This window comes from Carassius auratus, unplaced genomic scaffold (genome assembly GCF_003368295.1).
Source record: "Carassius auratus strain Wakin unplaced genomic scaffold, ASM336829v1 scaf_tig00214237, whole genome shotgun sequence".
Lineage (NCBI taxonomy): Eukaryota > Metazoa > Chordata > Actinopteri > Cypriniformes > Cyprinidae > Carassius > Carassius auratus.
In genome coordinates this window covers 176,727-195,825 of record NW_020527572.1, presented here as the reverse complement: position 1 = coordinate 195,825, position 19,099 = coordinate 176,727, and the positions used below count along the sequence as shown (strand labels likewise).

General features: G+C 38.6%; 1 protein-coding gene across 2 annotated transcripts in view; it reads left to right on the top strand.

The window, feature by feature from the left end:
• ctnnal1 (catenin (cadherin-associated protein), alpha-like 1) overlaps positions 1–19,099 on the top strand; it is a 53,675-nt gene that overhangs the window by 15,652 nt on the left and 18,924 nt on the right. For both annotated transcript variants that reach the window (XM_026257167.1, XM_026257166.1), the window contains exons 2-3: positions 13,445–13,634; positions 17,728–17,915. In XM_026257167.1, the coding sequence (XP_026112952.1) occupies positions 13,445–13,634; positions 17,728–17,915 (378 nt within the window). The remainder of the gene's footprint in view (positions 1–13,444; positions 13,635–17,727; positions 17,916–19,099) is intronic.

Here is a 19,099-nt window from a genome sequence, read left to right as displayed (position 1 = left end):
CGAGCACACAGTAGCGAACACACACACCCGGAACAAGTCTGACTCTCTAACCATTAGGCCACAACTGACTGGATCTAAAACATTTCTCTGTGACTGTAAGTTACTGAAGCCACACATGAAAATGCAGCACACGGTAGACAAGCGTTTGTGCAGCAGAGTGGCTCTCTCTCGCACTGTATGACGTGACAGTCAGACAACTAGTTGTCCAGTCCTATTACATTCACACAGCGCAGGTTTCCAGAGAATGCGGTTGTGAGTCCTGAAAATGTATAGGCATGAGTAAATAACCACACTGTGTATGAAAATAATCGTATAAAGGATACAATGGGCATTTTGATATTGGCATGGGACTGAAGTACTTTTGATCTAATCTTGTTGTTTTTAATGACTTGGCTAATTAAAATTGTCTTGCTTTTGACCAGGTATGAGTTTTTTTCAACAAGTTTCTGCTTGTGTGACACTAAAACATGCCCATTAAACATCCCTGTATCCCATTTACACTGCTAAAATAATTCATTTTGTGCTCTTTATCAGTAATTTCTGGTGCTCCCATTTGACTTGTGGGCACAAGCTAAGCTCTTTTCAGTAATTAATTGCTGGCATCATCAGTAACTGAGCAGCTGGGCAGCCCCTCGCATTTCACACAAATACGTTTTGATGCAGTCAGCCATTGCATGTCTGAAAAATAAGAACAAAATCCGTGAAAGAACGCTTCAGGACTTTGTTCAACTTCTGCAAATTTGTCTTAACTAAAGTTTTACCTGAATTTGGTACACGTTGTCTGCATTCTTGGTAAAGTTGGTTTCCAATTCCAGATGGGTTTCTTAAAGGGTTAGTTCATCCAAAAATGAAAATTGTAGTCACCCTTATGCTGTTCCAAACATGTAAGGCCTCCTTTTATCTTTGGAACACAGTTTAAGATATTTTAGATTTAGTCAGAGAGCTCTCAGTCCCTCCATTGAATCTGTGTGTACGATATACTGTCCATGTCCAGAAAGGTAAGAAAAACATAATCAAAGTAGTCCATGTGACATCAGAGGGTCCGTTGGAATTTTTTGAAGCATCGAAAATACATTTTGGTCCAAAAATGGCAAAAACAACGACTTTATTCAGCATTGTCTTCTCTTCCGTGTCTGTTGTGAGAGAGAGTTCAAATCAAAGCAGTCTGGATATCCGGTTCACGAACGAATCATTCAGTTCACCAAATCGAACTGAATCGTTTTAAACGATTCGCATCTCTAATACGCATTAATCTACAAATGACTTAAGCTGTTCACTTTTTTGATGTGGCTGACACTCCCTCTGAGTTCAAACAAACCAATATCCCGGAGTAATGCATGCACTCAAACAGTACACTGACTAAACTGCTGTGAAGAGAGCAATAGACTGACTCGTTCACGAGTGAAGAACCGTTTCTGTCAGACGCGTCTGATTCGTGAGCCGAGGAGCTGATGATACTGCGCATGTGTGATTCAGCATGAAGTAGACCGACACACAGAGCATCTGAACTGAACTGATTCTTTTGGTGATTGATTCTGAACTGATCATGTGCTAGTGTTATGAGCCCAGGTAAACCGAAGGCTTGAATCAAGGGCAATCATCGCAAATGACGCCATTACGTCGAGCGCAAAAGAACCGGTGAACCGTTTTCTTCAACCGGTTTATTGAATCGAACTGTCCGAAAGCACTACTGGTGATCCGAAAACCGATGCAACCGGTTCTTCACTCATGAACGAGTCAATTGTTTGTTATCTGGCTCGGCTCGGTGTTCATCTTCAGTTCTCTCTTCACAGCAGTTCAGTCAGTGTACTGTTTGAGTGCATGCATTACTCCGGGATATTGGTTTGTTTGAACACAGAGGGAGTGTCAGCCCCATCAAAAAAGTGAACAGCTTAAGTCATTTGTGGATTAATGCGTATTAGAGATGCGAAATTCGTTCGCGAACCGGATATCCAGACTGCTTTGATTTGAACTCTCTCTCACAACAGACACGGAAGAGAAGACAATGCTGAATAAAGTCGTCGTTTTTTGCCATTTTTGGACCAAAATGTATTTTCGATGCTTCAAAAAATTCTAACTGCCCCTCTGATGTCACATGGACTACTTTGATGATGTTTTTCTAACCTTTCTGGACATGGACAATAGACCATACACACAGATTCAATGGAGCGACTGAGAGCTCTCGGACTAAACCTAAAATATTTTAAACTGTGTTCCGAAGATAAAAGGAGGTCTTACTGGTTTGGAACAGCATAAGGGTGAGTTATTAATTACATAATTTTCATTTTTGGATGAACTAACCCTTTAAGGATTTCCCCTTCCATTGAATAAGAGGGCGAACAAGTGTTTCTTTTCCTCTCCTCACTGCTCATCAGTCCGGGCAGATGATGGGTTGATGACAGCCGAAGAGAATGGGTGAAGCACGAGTCCTTAAGGTCCCCTCTGCCTACTAATACTCTTTAAACAGAAATAGCCTGTGCTTTTCCCACACTCTGCAGTGAGTCACCAGAGAAACACGCCAGTGTGACATTGTGTTATCTCTCTTTAGGTGAGACCAGCCATTGTTCCCATTCCCAACATGCACTACTGCTCTGAAGTTTAGGTTCAGTAAGGTTTATTTATTTTTATTTTTTTAAAGAAATTAATACTTTTATCAAGCAACTTTTCTATACTAATAAATGCTGCTCTTTTGAACCTCCTACTTATCAAAGAGTCAAAGCAGCACAACTGTTTTTCAACACTGATAATAAGTCATGTTTCTTGAGCAGCAAATCAGCATATTAGATTGATATCTGAAGGATTGTGACTGGAGTAATGAAATTCAGCTTTGTCGTCACAGTAATTAATAAAATTTTAAAATATAGGAAAATAGAAAACAGTTATTTAAATTGTAATGACATTTCACAATATCACTGTTTTTATTTTTGATCAAATAAATGCAGCCTTGGTGAGCATTGGAGTGATTTCTTTCAAGGAAATCATCATGCTCACCCCAAACTTTTAAATGGCAGTGTAGTTGAGTCTTATTATCTCTGGGCTTCTATGTGAAATTCTCAAGCTAATGGTTAATTTGTCGTTTAGCTGAGGCTTTTATCCAAATCAATTTATGGTACCCCGATTGCAGGAACATTCTGTGAGGTTAAGTGTCTTACCCCATGAAGAATTGTAATTTCAAGTTGTCTTCTCTGCCCACAGGCTAGACAAGATGGAATATAGCTTGCTGCAAATTAAACAGATAAGAAAACTTCATTCTTTTGGGGTAAATTTGTCCTAGGAAGAAGCGATAGTTATCTTGTGTCTGTTAAAGCATTTGTGACATGGTTAGTGAAGACTGGAACAGAGGGTCATAAAGTATTAAATAGGAAAAAATGTAGTGTGAAGGGGAATTTGGTCTAAAACTGGAAAGGGAAGGGATGTCCTATTGTTAATTTAAAAAACACACGAATAATTTAGTTATACATTACTAATAATAAATCTATTTTCATACTGAACATTATTTACTTGTAGCATTTCAAATGGTTGATTTTAGTTTTTTATTTTGAATTTATTTTCGGCAGACGAGTATAGAGTTTTAATCTCTAGCAGAACCAGTCAGAGGTTGTATCCTTTGTGTCTCATAATTTCAGTTTTATTGCTTGATTAGAAAACTGTTGGTGGGCCATGAGAGTTCTCTTGTGCGGAGCATTAATGTGAAGCCAGTTTTTCCCCTGCTTGTCTTTCTCTTGACTGACAACTTTGCATCTCTGAATTGCTGGCATGAAGTTTATTCCAAGGGTAGACTAACATTCATAATTTACACTGTTAGGCCTTTTTTGAAACCTGAAAATGTATTGATACAGGATCCTCAGCATATCTCCATGAGCCACCATATAAGATTCATAAAAGTTTTTACTTGACTATATATGAAGTTTTTCATATCCGTGTGATAGCTTTGTCATTTTAAAAAGAGATGTGACGTGCTCTGCATTTATCCCATCTAAAGTGCACACACACACCGTGAACACAAACCTGGAGCAGTGGGCAGCCTTTTTTTGCTGCAGCACCTGGGGGTTTGGTGCCTTACTCACCTCAGTCATGATATTGAATGTGGGACATAGTGCTGTACATTTACTTCCGCCACCTACAATCCCTGCCAGTATGAGGCTCAAACCCACAACCCTTGGGTAGACTATTATGAGTAAATTATGACAACTCGAATATTTAGTGTATCCATAGCATGGGCGTAGGTTTAGGGGGGGACACTAGGTACTAGTCCCAATCAATATTTTGAGATGACAAATTTGTCCCCACCAATATTTAGCAAGCTCCTTTGAACTGCTATTTGGATCTTTGCACTGCTATTTGGATCGATTCTAACGGCCAGGACGACGACAGTACAAGAAACGCTGCAATTTGATTGGTGGCGGGGTATCTGACAGGCTACACACGCGGGCCGGGACTACTTTTGTGCTTGCACTAGCAGCGAGCGTGTGGTGTGTGTGGTGCGCGCATGTTGACGACGCCGACGGTAAGTTAAAAGGGCTTTCTCTCTGCCACATACAAAGGCCAGAGTAAAAATATTTTAATATTCCGGGGTTTTTTTTGCCCCTTTTTGTACTTTGTAGATGCCACCCAAGAAGAAGAAAGGGGACATAAGAAGCTTTTTCATAAAGCAGAGTCAGAGTGTAAGTAGGCAAAATAACTAGCTAACCACAAAAATAAACTAGCAGTAGTGACTGACCAGGCTTTCAAATGCATATTCTGTGGAAAATACCCACCAAAGCTGAGACCAAACCTATGCCCATGATCCATAGTAAACAAGTGTTCATTATAGAATTCAGTGAACATATATAGTGTAGCTTTTTATTATTGTATTAGCTGAATGTTGTTTCATGAACACATGGAGATTTCAGCTCAGTGTTAATGCTGCATGGCTGGTGTGCAATGAACTGGAAATGTACACTTTTTCCACCCTCTATTGGGACACCTGGTGCATGAACTCTGAGGACTCGACTGTCATCTTTGTCAAAACTGCAGGTGAAAATGGGTTTATGTGTACTGGACACGACCTCTCACTTTCGGCCAAGCCATTAGAGGGTGAGAAAGAGATTTCTCATGACAATTACACCAAGGAAAGCTTTGCTATAGAGGGAAGATGTGATGCTCTCAGTAGTGAGATATTTTTTCCTAATTGAGATATTTATATTTTTCTGTGCAATACTTTCTGGGCTGGTATTTTGGAATTTTTAGCTAGTTGCAATGTGATTTTAAAGGGTGTTCTAGGTAGAGTTGGGTAACGTTCGGGTTTTTACGATACCGCTGCCAAATCGATACTTTTAAAACCGTACCAGTGCCTGAACCGTTACTTAATAATTTTTATCTTTTTACCCAAAATAGGATAGATTGGCCACTATTGAGCTCTATAAACACATTTAATGTTTGTTTCATTTATACTGGATGCCAGAGGGTGCCCTTGAACAGAAACTCTGCATGTGCATCACAGAATGAATAGAACTCAGGAAATCCCTAATATGGACAAAGGAATTGCCATCGCTGTAACTGAGTTAACAAGAATATATAAACATTTTGAATGAAAAAAACAAAGAGAATAAACCCTTGACTGCAACAATGTATAATTTGTCTTTTATCTTTGATATTTTCATCATAATTAAGTATATTTATTATCGACATAGCCTTTTTACCATATACTTTTTACATTATAGAACATATTTTCTGCCTCATTCTGTCAAAAGAAGCAACATCAGATCATAAGCAGTTGTGGAATAAAAATGTTATAGTGTTCTCTTTTGTTTGACAACAGGTTTAGAAACGCTTCTCATTAAAAGTTTAGCTTTAGGCCTTTTAATTTAAGAATGTTTAGCTTAGCTAGCTAATGGTATCTACCTGCTGCCATCAGAGCAAGTGTAATTGCTGCATTCACGCATTCCTCGGATGCTCTCATTTCCCAAGTTGTGCTATTAAGTCGAAATGTGAAAACAACATGGACACTCGCATTACTACAAAGATGTGTTGGATTTGTGTAATTAGAGCTTTCAGACTTGCGTTTGTGAATTTTCTCAGTCTGGAAATTATTTTTCACGTGTGGTGCCAGTGATGCTTACGTCTGTTTCTGAGAAGAAGAGAACAAATATTTCAATCGACCACTCAACCATTTAAGTGGTATCGAAATGAGGCACTGAAAACTGCATTTTGATTTGGTTCTGGTACATACTGGTTACATAGGTACCAGTTCCATATTGGCAGTGGGTGTCTGTACCCAACCCTAGTTCTAGGCTAGTGTCTAGGGTATTTTACATCATTACTAGGTGACCAACTAGTTTAAATTCAAATAATCATGTCAAAATCACACAAGGTACCTAAATAATTCTAATCCCATGCAAATAGGGCTTAATTTATGCCAGCTCTGCCCCACCTCAGCCACTAGTGTCAGAGTATACAGGTTGTGATTGCTGTAAAAAATGTATTTATGTCACCTCTGAGCAGCATTGTGCATTCCACTTCAGAAGTGCTTCTGTGCCACCTTTGTGGTTTAAAAGGCAAAAAAGGGTGAAAACTGCATTACAAAATGTAAAACCAGTTTTAGCATTTTGACATTAAAGAATATATTTTGTTGAAACCCTTACAGCTCCAGCCCTGAAGACTGGTGTGGAGTGTTTGACCAGTTCTCCAAACCCACTGTGTGCCTCAGGATGCTTGTTCTGTGCTCTCTCCACCTTAATGTACCTCACCTTTGCCCTCTATTTAATAGTGTGCTCTTACAGTAATGACAAGGTCAGAGTGGCTGTGTGCTTTTGGTATTTGTGGGAGAAGTTTCAGTGAGCGGTCACGTTACCAGCCCCCCGTCCCCTCCTCTTGAGTCGGTAATCACACTTACATCAGAGCTGCAGAATGAAAGGGCTTTATTGTGTGACGCTGAATCCACTGGAGCAGTGAGGAGGACATGTACTGCAAAGAGATCTGGAAGCTTTTTATCAGTCTGCCCTTGGACACATGGATTTTAGATGACTATTTATTTGAACTAGTCTAATCAGTAGTATATCCTGTCAAATCCCAAAAGATGTAATCATACCCTGCCCTGTATAATTCTCTATATTATAGAATATTCTGCTTCACTCTCAAATGTGTTGTGATTGCTGTCCTCAAGGATATGGGCTGCAAACACAAAAAAGTGTCTGGTTCCAAATATGCTTGATTTGGGAAGTGAAGAGCTGAGGTCACAAGCCTGATGTAACACCTTTGTACCCTCAAGTGCTTCCCTTCAAGTCCTTAATGTTCTGTGTTTAGTGTACTTTACTGTAAGTCACTGTGGATGATAGCAAGTATTGTTACTGAATGCTCACCACTATATTTTAGGTTGTGCCACTCCAAAACCAAACATCTTGTTTTAACAGATGCCATCAATGCAGAGCAAGTGTGGGTAAAATAGAGTTAAACGCTGGCTGTATAAAGAGTGATTAAATGGCCGAGCAGTTTGACATCCATGCTGTTGTGCAGCCAGTGATTCTTGGCTGGGCACAAAGCTCACCAATCACTGGGTATTATTAGCCCCAGCATTCCAACAGCACTATGTACTTCGTCTTCTTATTTCCCTCCCCATGCAGCCATTCATCTCTCTGCTAAGGCACATCTGCGTTAAATCACAGTAAAAAGCAGCCCTGAATCTCTGCTATACTGAGCTCACAGGTACAGGAGACCACACTTTCCTGCCATCCATGTCATATCAGCTCAGATGTAGTCCGCAAACACAGATAAGAGAGGACTTTTCCCATTGTGCTGACTTTAAAAAAAAAAAAAAAAATACATGTTTGTGAGAGGAAGTTGGAACTGTATTATGACTTAGCCTAACTAATCTCAGAATCGCTCCACACGACCTGAAGGTATAAAAGAAAAGTATGATTCATTTCTACTCCCTGTGAACTTGAATGGCTCTTGAGTTCATAGATCTGCCATATCTACACATACTTTTTCACGGTCTTGATGTTTTTTTTGCACGATGAGCACATTTTCTAAGCCTGGGAAATTGTGGTTCCACCTAATCTAAAGATAAGAAGACCACCAACATATAACCTGTCAGGCGTGTTAAAGGGATAAAACACCAGGAATGCATGCAAAACAAATGTGGTGGTCTGCAGCCTCCGCGTTGAGCCTGAAGATATCCCACATCGACCAGTATGATTCTTCTCGCATGCCAAGTTAGAAAAGCCACCCTTTTCTCATGAGCTTTTTTTTGTTTATAGCAAGTTCAATAGCTGCCATGTACAGTGCACATGTGCTCTGGCTTCACTTTTTTCTCTCTGCCTGTTGGGCTTTAGCCACACATTTAATGGGTGTACAGGAATGGATCAGTGAGACTTTGTACATTGATGACCCGTGGTACCTTATCACAAGCCCTTCTGGTCTGATTTAGGTGTAGTCTGAGCTGTAATCATCATGAAGAGAGTCCTTATGGGAGCAGCGAAACAATTCCTAAGTTGGGGTTGTGTTGTATGTTATTGTAAAGTCCTTTTAGCAATTAAAGGTGGAATTTGCTATTATATTTTTGCAATCATGAAAAAAAAAAAAAAAATCAATTTGATTTTTATCCAAACTGTGCAGGCTTGGCAGGTGTGTAGTATAAATGCGTATTGATGCGTAATGATAAATTCACATTCAAGCATTCAACCTCACTTATGGTATTTAAAATAGATTTTTAGGTTTAGTTTACTTTTTATTTGTTTTAGACAAAATATAAAATAACTTTTTGAATCTGACAGCTCCTCAGATCTTGTGGCCTAATGGGATAGCAAAGTGTTTACTGGTTGTTGACCGATATAGTAGGTCTTCTGGGTATGTGCCCAAAGTGTTTATCATTATTATATCTGCTTTTTAAGATGAGCTCATCCAGTCCAGTTTCAGTCACACAAAAAGTGTCTTATTCAGACATGGCACTTGCTACCTGTTTTACTTTCTGGTCTTAATTATCTCTGTCTTAATGGATTTCAACCAGAGAACTCAATGTTACTTCACCTAGCCAATAGAAATGCAGACTCTATTGTGCTCATTTCATCATGACTTCAACTACTCCCTTGTGTAAAGCTCACATGTTTGCATCAGGTGGTCTCTGAAAGCTCAAGCGCATTGAGTTCTGATTACATTTCCAAAAGCATAATTATATATCAGTGCTGCTATTTGCACAATAATTATGTTGTTGGTAGATATGGAAAACCTGATAATAATTAACCTGAAAGATTTAATGGTGTAGATTTGAATTTAAGGTATCATCCTATATTAGTATAAATTCTTCAGTAGTCTCTTAACTTGAAACAAATGGAGAATATCTAAGATGATGGATGATCATGACAAATCCACACATAATGTCAGACAAATGTTTAATTACTGTTAGTTTAAACAGTTTTTTGCCCTATGGCATGATTGAGTGAGCTGTCATAGTCATCATGTTGTGTTTTTGGTACAAATATCTCCTTATGCTTGATGAGAGAGTCACATGGATGCGTTCAGAGCATGCCAACTTCCAGGATCATTTCTCATTTTTTTTAAAATCATTTTTTAACCACTTTTATCTTTTTTTTTCCTGTCCTCTAACCCAGCATGAGATTGAAAAAGAGTGTGATGGAGCTTTCGTTCTTCACAGGTACAGCTCGTGAAATTAAAAAGATCTTTTCCATCTTTCACGCTGATAGACTGTGATAAAATGAAATGCATTGTGTTTTTCCTGGAAATTTTTTTCACATTGTGTCATGTCAAGCCATTGCAATATCCCGTGCCATTCGTTTATTCAAACAGTATTCATCACCATAGAGGTTGAGCTTCACTTACAAGGGCAGTCACTCGTGCTTTAGTGCAGTTAGACTGGACCACTTGAAAATGTGTTTTCTTTATATATATGAATGCACTTTGTTTTTATTGTCTATTTCAAAAAGTAATTTAATATAAAGTTGTTGAACCCACATCCATCTGCCACTGTTTGGCATATACCTACAACTCACGTTGTGCAGTGAATTATCAGGGCTGTTGTTCATTCAGGGTCTAGTCATCTTGCTGTACTCATCACACAAATACTTTTCATATTATCTAAATCTTGTTTTGCTCAAGATGTCTTTCCAGAGTGATAGATTTTGGAATGGAAAACTGGAATTGTCTCTGTAAAGAAATGAAACATGATAGATGTATAGGGTGCTTGAGAAGAGCTGTCAGATGCATCTAATGTCAATATAAAAACAATCTGATTGTCCTTCATGTTTCCTTTCGTAATGGTGGAGTTTTTTTCTCTCCGCAGTAATAGTTTATGGAAATGGGATTTGCAATGCCAATATCTTGAAAGCAATATGGGTGATGGCTGATTTAACGGGGCTCAAAGTCCAAAATATGTTTTTTGAAAGCAGAAATTTGGGTCACTGTAAGTGTGTATAGGACAGGATAGCTGAGTAGAGATAGGAAGCGAATGGAGGGGTGAACAGGATCAGGAAAGGACCTCGAGCCAAGGCTTGAACTGAGGTGACACAAAACTCTGCTACATGATATGTCAGAGCACTGCCCACAACAAATTCAATTATTATTATTTTTATTAATGAAACGTTATGATATAAAATGTATGTTTCTGCAATATATTTTTAGGTTACAATTCAAATGCATTTGTCGCTGCAAACCTGGTCCCTTGAGTTATTCTGATAATGAATTGTAAAAAAAAAATAAAAAGGTATTCGATTATAAAAATGCAAAATAGAAGCATTTTCACCAATAGTCTTAAACTCTATGCCTCATGTATGTGTGTTACTCTCAATTTTCTATGCAGGGAATTGTTATTGGCCTAAGAAAATAATCTCAAATTATTGAAATATCAACCGGTTAGTTAAACTGGCAAATAGATTTGTAATTTAATTTTTTATTACAGCCCAGACACAAAAAACACATTGCTATTTCTTGTAAGCACTCACTCTTACAAATCGATATAGAGCATAATCGTTTTACTTTTCCATTCATTTCAAATCCAATCTAACAGGAACCATGGGAGGTTCGTGCAAGCATTTCCAGCTTTTGTCCAATAGCTTGATCTGTAGTAAAATTCTGTCCCTGAAATATATTTCTTTGTTGGAGCGATCGTGAGACAGTCCACTGATAACGTATTTAGTGCTGGAAATTGTGGAAAAGTCCACACCTTGCACGTAATGATAAAGTGCATTAGCCGTCTAGCATCATTTCAACTGGCTTGTCATTGTTGATGGGTAAAAATCACTCTGAATTGATTTACAGCTTCCTGTTTTGTTTGGAATATTTTGTAATTTCTAAGCACAAATTGTATAATTTTTTCGAAAGGTACATTTCTCAGAAGACTTCACTTTATTTGAACAAACCAAAAGTCATACAAAGTTTCTTCAGAAAACTTGTTCAAGTTTAGAAAATAATTTCAACAAGCGAGATTTGAGTTTTCTCTTTGCACAAAATAGAAATAGCCCTCTGGCTCAGTTTGCACTGCCAGCGGCATTTAGACAGAGGAGACTGCTGTGATGAATCAATGTGTTTTTTTTTATGCAGCCTCTTTTCTTTTTTTTTTTTTTTTTTGGACATAGCCAGAGTGGGCCGTGTGCTAATCCAGCAACGGGAAGTTCTGAGTGCCACCACCCTCTCCCTCTGACACATAGAAATACACATGAAAACACGTGTGCCAATTCTTTAAACAGTTTGTGTGCAAAGCCTAGCCCTAGATATTAAGACCTTTCTCATGTTTCTGGTCCGACTTCAGTATGTAAGACTAGAGCTGGTCTCGGGTCAGTGTCTCATTCTGGAGCACTGCCACTACTGAAGGACATGCAAGTGTAACCACAACATTACCTTTACTGCAGCCATGCTGGATTCACACACACATTCACACACTGCCTCAAACACTCATTTACTCACACTGCAGTGGCCTGCCAACATTTCCATCAGCAGAAATAAGAGTATGACCAGATACGTTAGGCCTCTGAATAAACCTTCTACATGATGCTTTACTAGAACTGTTGATGTAATGTCAAGATTGATCGAACCATTCAACCCTCCATTGTTCACAGCCGCCTCACACCCTTATCCTCCAACTGGAGTTTTTCCCCTCCTCAGGGAATGCTTCATTTTTCTCCATCTGTGACTCATGGATGGCCCTCTGTTGTCAGCAGGACGGCTTGTAGCAGTCTAATATCGGCACAGGAACGGTGAGGCAGGGACAGGGCCCTTTATCTCTCACCGAGCATCTGATTACAGCCATCTTCAGGTAGATGTGTCAGACACAGAACGAGCGATGGACCACAGGATGACGTAGAAACACCTCCCCCTTGATTTATCACTCTTTCCTTCTGCATGTGGGTGTCGACAAAAGAATGCATGGGAATGATTCAAAGAACTCCCTCAGAATGACCAATTATGACAGCACTAAGCAAAATGAACACAATGTGAAGTCTCCAAAAGGGTTTTTACTACTGCACCTTTAAGTCTTAAATTCTTTTTTGAGAAAACCTTGCCAGAACATACAGAGATAGCCAAAGTACAGAGATAGTTTCCTGTTTGCTGGGAAGTGGCCCCTTGCCAAATTTCAAACCCCAGATGACTCGCTCATGAGGAATGTAAATATGAAGGGTACAACATTCATTCATCAGTCACTATCCATGCTGAAATATCTGCTGCGGAGTAGGAGAAATCTGTCACTGATTATGTGCAGTTCTAAGCTAAAATGTAAAATACTGGGAAGGACATTATTTGCATACTTCTTCTAAAAGCATTCTTGTCTGAAGGTTTTTTTTTCTTGTCGTATTGCTGTTGACTGGTTGACAGTAGCACATGTAGGCTGCTGTTTGCTCCATGCGGCCTGTTGTAGAGAATTATTCTCTTATGTTGTCCATGCCTCCCTGCTGTTGTACTCCAATTAAAGGTTTCCTTTAGCAGGCCACCTGCCATTACCCATCAGCAGGAGGTGAGGGATCTCAGCTCTTGAATGCGGAAATTGTAAAGGGCTGCGAGTAAATGATTGATGAAGTCAATCCTGACACAGACAGAAGAGCGTAGCTGTGATTGTGTTCAAAGCGTGATAGCGTGTGATGTTAAACGTATGTTGATGAAGAGGATTGGAGGAGGGGGCCGTTCTCACCTCTCTTCTGGCCATTCACTTTCATTCGTGTACTCTTTCCTCTTCTCTCTCCATTGAACAAGCATTGTACACTCCCATTTAAATTCAGATTTGCCGTGCCAGAAATAAATGACATTTTAAAATATATAAAAAAAACACAAGTTATTGTAAATTGTAATCATATTTTACAATGTTACTGTATTTTTATCAAATAAATTCAGACTTGGTGTGCATAAGAAACTCCTTTTAAAAACATTACAAATCTTACCAAACTCAAACTTGTGAGGTGCAATGCAAAAACGACTTATCTTCTTTTGAGTTCAGTTATCCATACATTTTGCCTCATTCCAGATTACCACACTGATCAATCACAAAGACAAGCTCAAGAAGACGGAGAAGACCTTACGGGCCGTCCAGAGAGTGGGGCAGGCGGTCAGTGTTGCAGTTGGCCGTTTCGTGGCGGTGGGTGAAGCCATTGCAGCAGAGAATGAAGACCTGAGGGACGAGATGGGACTGGCTTGCTTTGAGGCCCGGAGAGCAGGTTAGTCTGACACTACTCAACTGGAAGAGCAATGACACATAAGCAGTTTTCATGGGAAGAGTTACCAGGCAACAAGGAACAGGAAATGGACAGCTGGGTTAAACATAGTGGAACTTGTCAACAAGCGCAGAATTGCCTGTCAGGGTTGTACACCATGCAAAATTGATTTTAAATTCTTTTCAAATTTAATTCGATTGATGTAGCATGCAGGAATTGCATTTCAGGTTGAATTTAAGGAAGCGTGATTAAAATGGACATTCATATAACTGCCGGAAGTGTAATACGTTTATTTTTTCTGAAAATTAATATACATGGTTTAAATGAATATGTACAATTTAATGTATTTAGAGCTCATAATTTGATTAAAGGGGTAATGAACTGCCTTTGATTATTTTGTTTTGTGCTCTATGGTCCACTTATAATGTTATCAAGAATATTAGAAGTAAAAAGCTGTTTTTGGTCCTGCTTTGACCCCCCTCATCAGAATGATCTGTTTGAATAGTTGTGGTGTTTAGTCACACTGTTAAGTGACTTATTACACAACCTGTCTTTTATAAGCTGTTTTTAGACTGATGAGAAAGTTTTGAGTTCTGAAACTTACAGGATGTTTTTTATAGTACAATGACCTCTTATATGTCAAAAGATCAATGGCATTTTGATTTCTCAGCTCCTGACCCCTTTAAAAAGGCTTTTCTCAACCGTATAGATGAAGCTGTTTTGCGATGGAACCAAGAGCTGTATTTCTGAGGCCTTTTTTCTTTGTGCTATGCTTGAATCTGTCGGGGTATGTGAAAGAGTGCTGCGGTTTCTCTCCTATTTAACTCTGCTTGTCCCATCTGTCTCTGAAGAGTTTGCCTAAAAATACCCCACAACTGTGCATTTCCGTATCTCTTGTTTGTGATGAGTTGCTGTGCTTGCTTTTAGAATAACCAACACAAGCACAAAGAGATTTGATCTGTTCCGACGGTTTAAAGAGCTTTACAATGACGAGCAGCTGCAGTTATGAAATAAATACATTTGATATGAGATGACATCCGTGAGGCTTTGCATAAAAACTAGATGATTCTGAGAACGACTTATTTCTGCATTAACTTATTTAATAGACTAATACCCTGGAAATCAATGCTCTGTAAATATATATATAGTAAAACAGGCACTGTGTTGGTTAAATGTGACTGTCTCAAAGACTTTACATTTGTCCCTCTGGTCATAAATAATAGGAGTTTTGTTCTGTATCTATAAATACAGATAATTGGTGGTCTCTTCCACCTCCCTTCTCATACCTCCCAGGGCAACAACACAGAATTAGACTGGCTTCAAGTTAGTTATCAGACTCCCCACAGTGATTGAATGCTCACCCACACATTTAATCCTCCTGATTATTACACGGGCCGTCCAATCCGTGATGGGCAAAAGTTTAGCCCAAAACACATTTAAGCAGGTGGGGCAAACGTAACATAGGCTCATTTCAGGGGAAGAAGTCAGTGGTTATAGCTTGTTGAAATCTTTCTTTTGGTTATAGAATAGGAACGAGAGCACATCATCTGAAGGAGATGAAAGAGAGCTTTCATTGAAAAGGGGAAGCCCTTATTTGAGAAATGACCTGTGACTTTGTGTGTAACCGCAGATGTGACGCAGTGGCCTGCATGTCTTTAAATCTAGGAGGCTTTTGAATGATGTAGAGATTATATTGCTATGATTAGCTTTCATCTTCTCAACAGCAGGAAGGATGGAGGATGCGTTTTGAGTATGAGTTTTGAGGTGCATTTCATACGATCCATGGGCCCTATTGGGTGTTTTACGGCCTTTTAGTGTTTTTGTAAATAAAATTAAATATCATTAAATATATATATTTATTGTTGTTGTTTATTAAAAAATTACAACAGTTGTTTTTGTAATTTGTTTTAATCTGAATGTCTTTGTTTTTTAACCGACTCCTTTGTGTTATCACAACTAGCATAAAAATGTTATACAATTAAATAATATTTTCTTACTTCTACACAATTGGAAATTACACCTTGATTAGAGTTGACACACAATAAAAATATTCTTTTCATCTGCCAAGTGATAATAACCTTGATTATTATTATTTTTTTAAGTATGCTCTGATAATGTTGTCTCCTTCATAACAATGTATACAAATAAACATTGTTAGTTTTTATCAGTTCAGCTGAATGAATTGATTTGTTTTACTAAATTAAGTCATTTGTGTAAAAATGATTATAATGAATTCTCACAAAATAAATATATCAAAATGCTGCATGTGTATTTAACCCTTTTAAATGATTATAGTTTTAAAATTGTATTCTTCTGATGGATTTTTAAGACTGAACATCTGGGCTGGGAACGACAAAGTAGACATTTGAAAAGCAAAATTAAGTGATAAAGACATTTTTAATGCGATCTTAACATAACAAAAAGAAATGAAAATCTGTTAGTTTGAATAATAATCAATCCCTGGCATTTAAAAGTATTTTAGTTGAAACAAAGTTGAATGTTTCTTAACCTGAAGGTTGGGAACTCAAGATAAAGTTTAGCTGAGAATGCATTATTTTCTCTTTGTCTTGCTTCTCGGGGACTTCTCGGCCTGACAGGTGCTTTTGAGCTGTAGTTCGATTTTATACTACTTTAATTTAATGAAGTGCATTCAGAAGCAGCAGGTGCATGCTGATATCTCAATGTTTCATCCTCTATGCAAGCCGAACGCCTGAGGCCGTGTCTCTTAAAAGCAAGAAACTCTCTGAAAGGAGTTGGCTGAAAATGGCAGCCACTCAGGACAGTGCCACGTCTCTAGTGCCGCTCAAGGGATTCGGCTATAAGCTTCCACAAAGACTCCGCTTCAAAGACTCAGGAAAGAAAACAGAAGCAGCAAACAAACAATCCCCTCCAGAAGCAAGAATGTTTTAGTATGGCTCCTGCTAAACAAGAGACGAAAACCAACAAAACACGAAATGTGGGCATTGTGCCCAGTCAGATGACTTCTGATAGGTGTGCAAAAAACTGGCAAAGTAATTTGGCCCACAGTGCAGCGTTCTGCACAAGGCACCTTGATTGTTCAAACCACTTTGAGATTCAACAAAGAAAAGCTGTCGGATGTGATCAGGACAGTGTCTTCAAATGGACAAATGTGTCATTGAAATTCTATCTGTATTTCTCAGTCTCTTCCTCTTTTTACTTTTGAATGTGCCAGTCTTTGCTTCTCTTTGAATAACACTGCTTTGTTGAGGCACGAGGCACGGAATTGCACTCATCAAGTGTCCTTTCAGTACATTCCAACTGGGACATGACACGCCAGCCCTGCCACCCTGCCCAAAAATAAGCCTGCATATAGTATTTGTGTCTAGACAGGGTTGTGTGCTAGTGGACGCCCAGTGAGGAAAGTGAGATGTTTATTGATGTTTTAAAAAGTGACCACCCAGAGTGATGGATTGCTTTGTAAGTAATCAAATGGTGTGTGACTGAATGGCTTAATGTGCTCTGAGGTTGAATGAACGTATTGAAATGGCATTTTTTGGGTTCAGAGCAGTAGCAGGTGTATAAATACTTTTTGGTTTATCTATAAGTGTTTGTTTTTGAGGGATCTGTAGTGTTTCTCACAGGGCAGTTTCTATGCTAGCGAGGATTTATATAGAGTTGCCTCAAAGACCGTCATTACCATCACAAGACAATGTAAGCATTCTTGCATATGGAAAACTTCCTGTCATAATTCTAGCATGTTCTGAAGGTTTTAAAGGGCATTGTTATGTGCTTGCCAAAGCATTTTCTTTGTGTTTTTAATAGTTACTTACAAGACCTGGGTGGTTTCCGTTTGAGTGTTTACTTGCTCAAGTCAGTAAGTAAGTAAGTAAGTAAAGCCCATCCTCAAGTCTCAATAATATAATGGAGAAAATATAACATTCTTGGTTGAGTTTAGGATTTGATCTTATCCTCAAGGCAAGAGCATTGAGTAAGCACATCTCTTCTCAACAATCCACATGATTTGTGGCATCATTCAGTCCATAATGAGATGAGTTACATGCTGAAGTGTCATTAGGGGGTTCGGACACTTTAACAACAATATTTTATTGCATCTGAATATGTTTTTCTTCTACAGGCACTGCCATAGCTCAGCTGACGGATGTGTCCGGTCTGGAGCAGTGTGAGGGTGATGGGCGCAGCACGGTTTTTAGTGACAGGACTGGCATGGTGAAAGCTGCTCGCATGCTGCTCTCCTCTGTTACCAAAGTCCTGGTGCTTGCAGACTGCATCGTCATCAAACAGATCATAAGCTCTCGCAACAAAGTAGGTATTGTCTGCTGGGTCCAAGTACTTGTGCACTGGCCTTTACAAGCACTCAAAATGGCACTCATCTGTTCCTGTCCAGTACAAGAGTACACAGAGGCACACACATGCTGCTCTTTGCTCTCAGATGGCCACATATTTAGATTCCTCCTCCTTTGGAGATAATTGGAGAGATATGGCATAGGATAAATTAGGAGGCCTGTCTTAACATTCATGTAAGTGAGATGAGGAAGTGGGCATTGTCAATGTGCGCGCGCCCGTTTGTGCTCTCAGATCTGGAGCTCCAGTAATCATGTTCAGTTAGTGATGTTTGGACGGCCAGGCAGCAGAACAGCTCTCCATTAGAGAGAAACACAATTGAATTTGTCCCTGACCAGGACTGATAACGCCCTCTCCTGACTAGCTAACCGCAAATAGAAGCTTCCCTTATCAATTTTCTCCAATACGGGTGTCTCAAGACTGCTATCAGTACATATAAGAGTTTTCGTTCCTACACATACTAATACTTTGCTCTTTAAGCACAGTTTCTGCGTCTGTGACTCAGCATTTATGATCACTACTAATATGTAACTTAACATGGAATGGGGTTTAAGAAATTAGACTTTTTATGTTTATATATATATATATATATATGTATTATGAAACTATTGTAACTGCTGTAGCTATTGAAATACTTGCATGTTGCAGTTGTCCGACAAAAATGTTAAATTAATTTTTATAATAATAATAAAAATTATGCTAATAATAATCAGCTATTTTTTTCACACACCCACACACACAACAATTTTAGTATATTTTATTCATTTTAAAGTGAATAAATAAAAAATAATTCAAATTATTATCATAGTCATATTATTGCCTTTTTTGATTTTGCAAAAAGAGCTATGTATGACAATTTCTCGTTTTTATCTGATTTGATATCTCAATTATTTTTCTGTGCATTGAGATTACATGGAGCAAATTCTTCCTGTTTTTAGTTGCTTCACTGTTCTTTTGTAATTTAAAGACTTTTGGAAAAGATCTCAACAGCTTCACACGCTGTGCTCAGATTTGCCAAAGTGGCTCTGTGCTCTTACTGCATATCAACAGTTGACTCAGTTGAGTCTATTTTTATTTCTTAGGACAGACATCTGAGATAAAGCTCATTCCTAAATAAAACACATCTTATTAAAGCAACCTTTAAG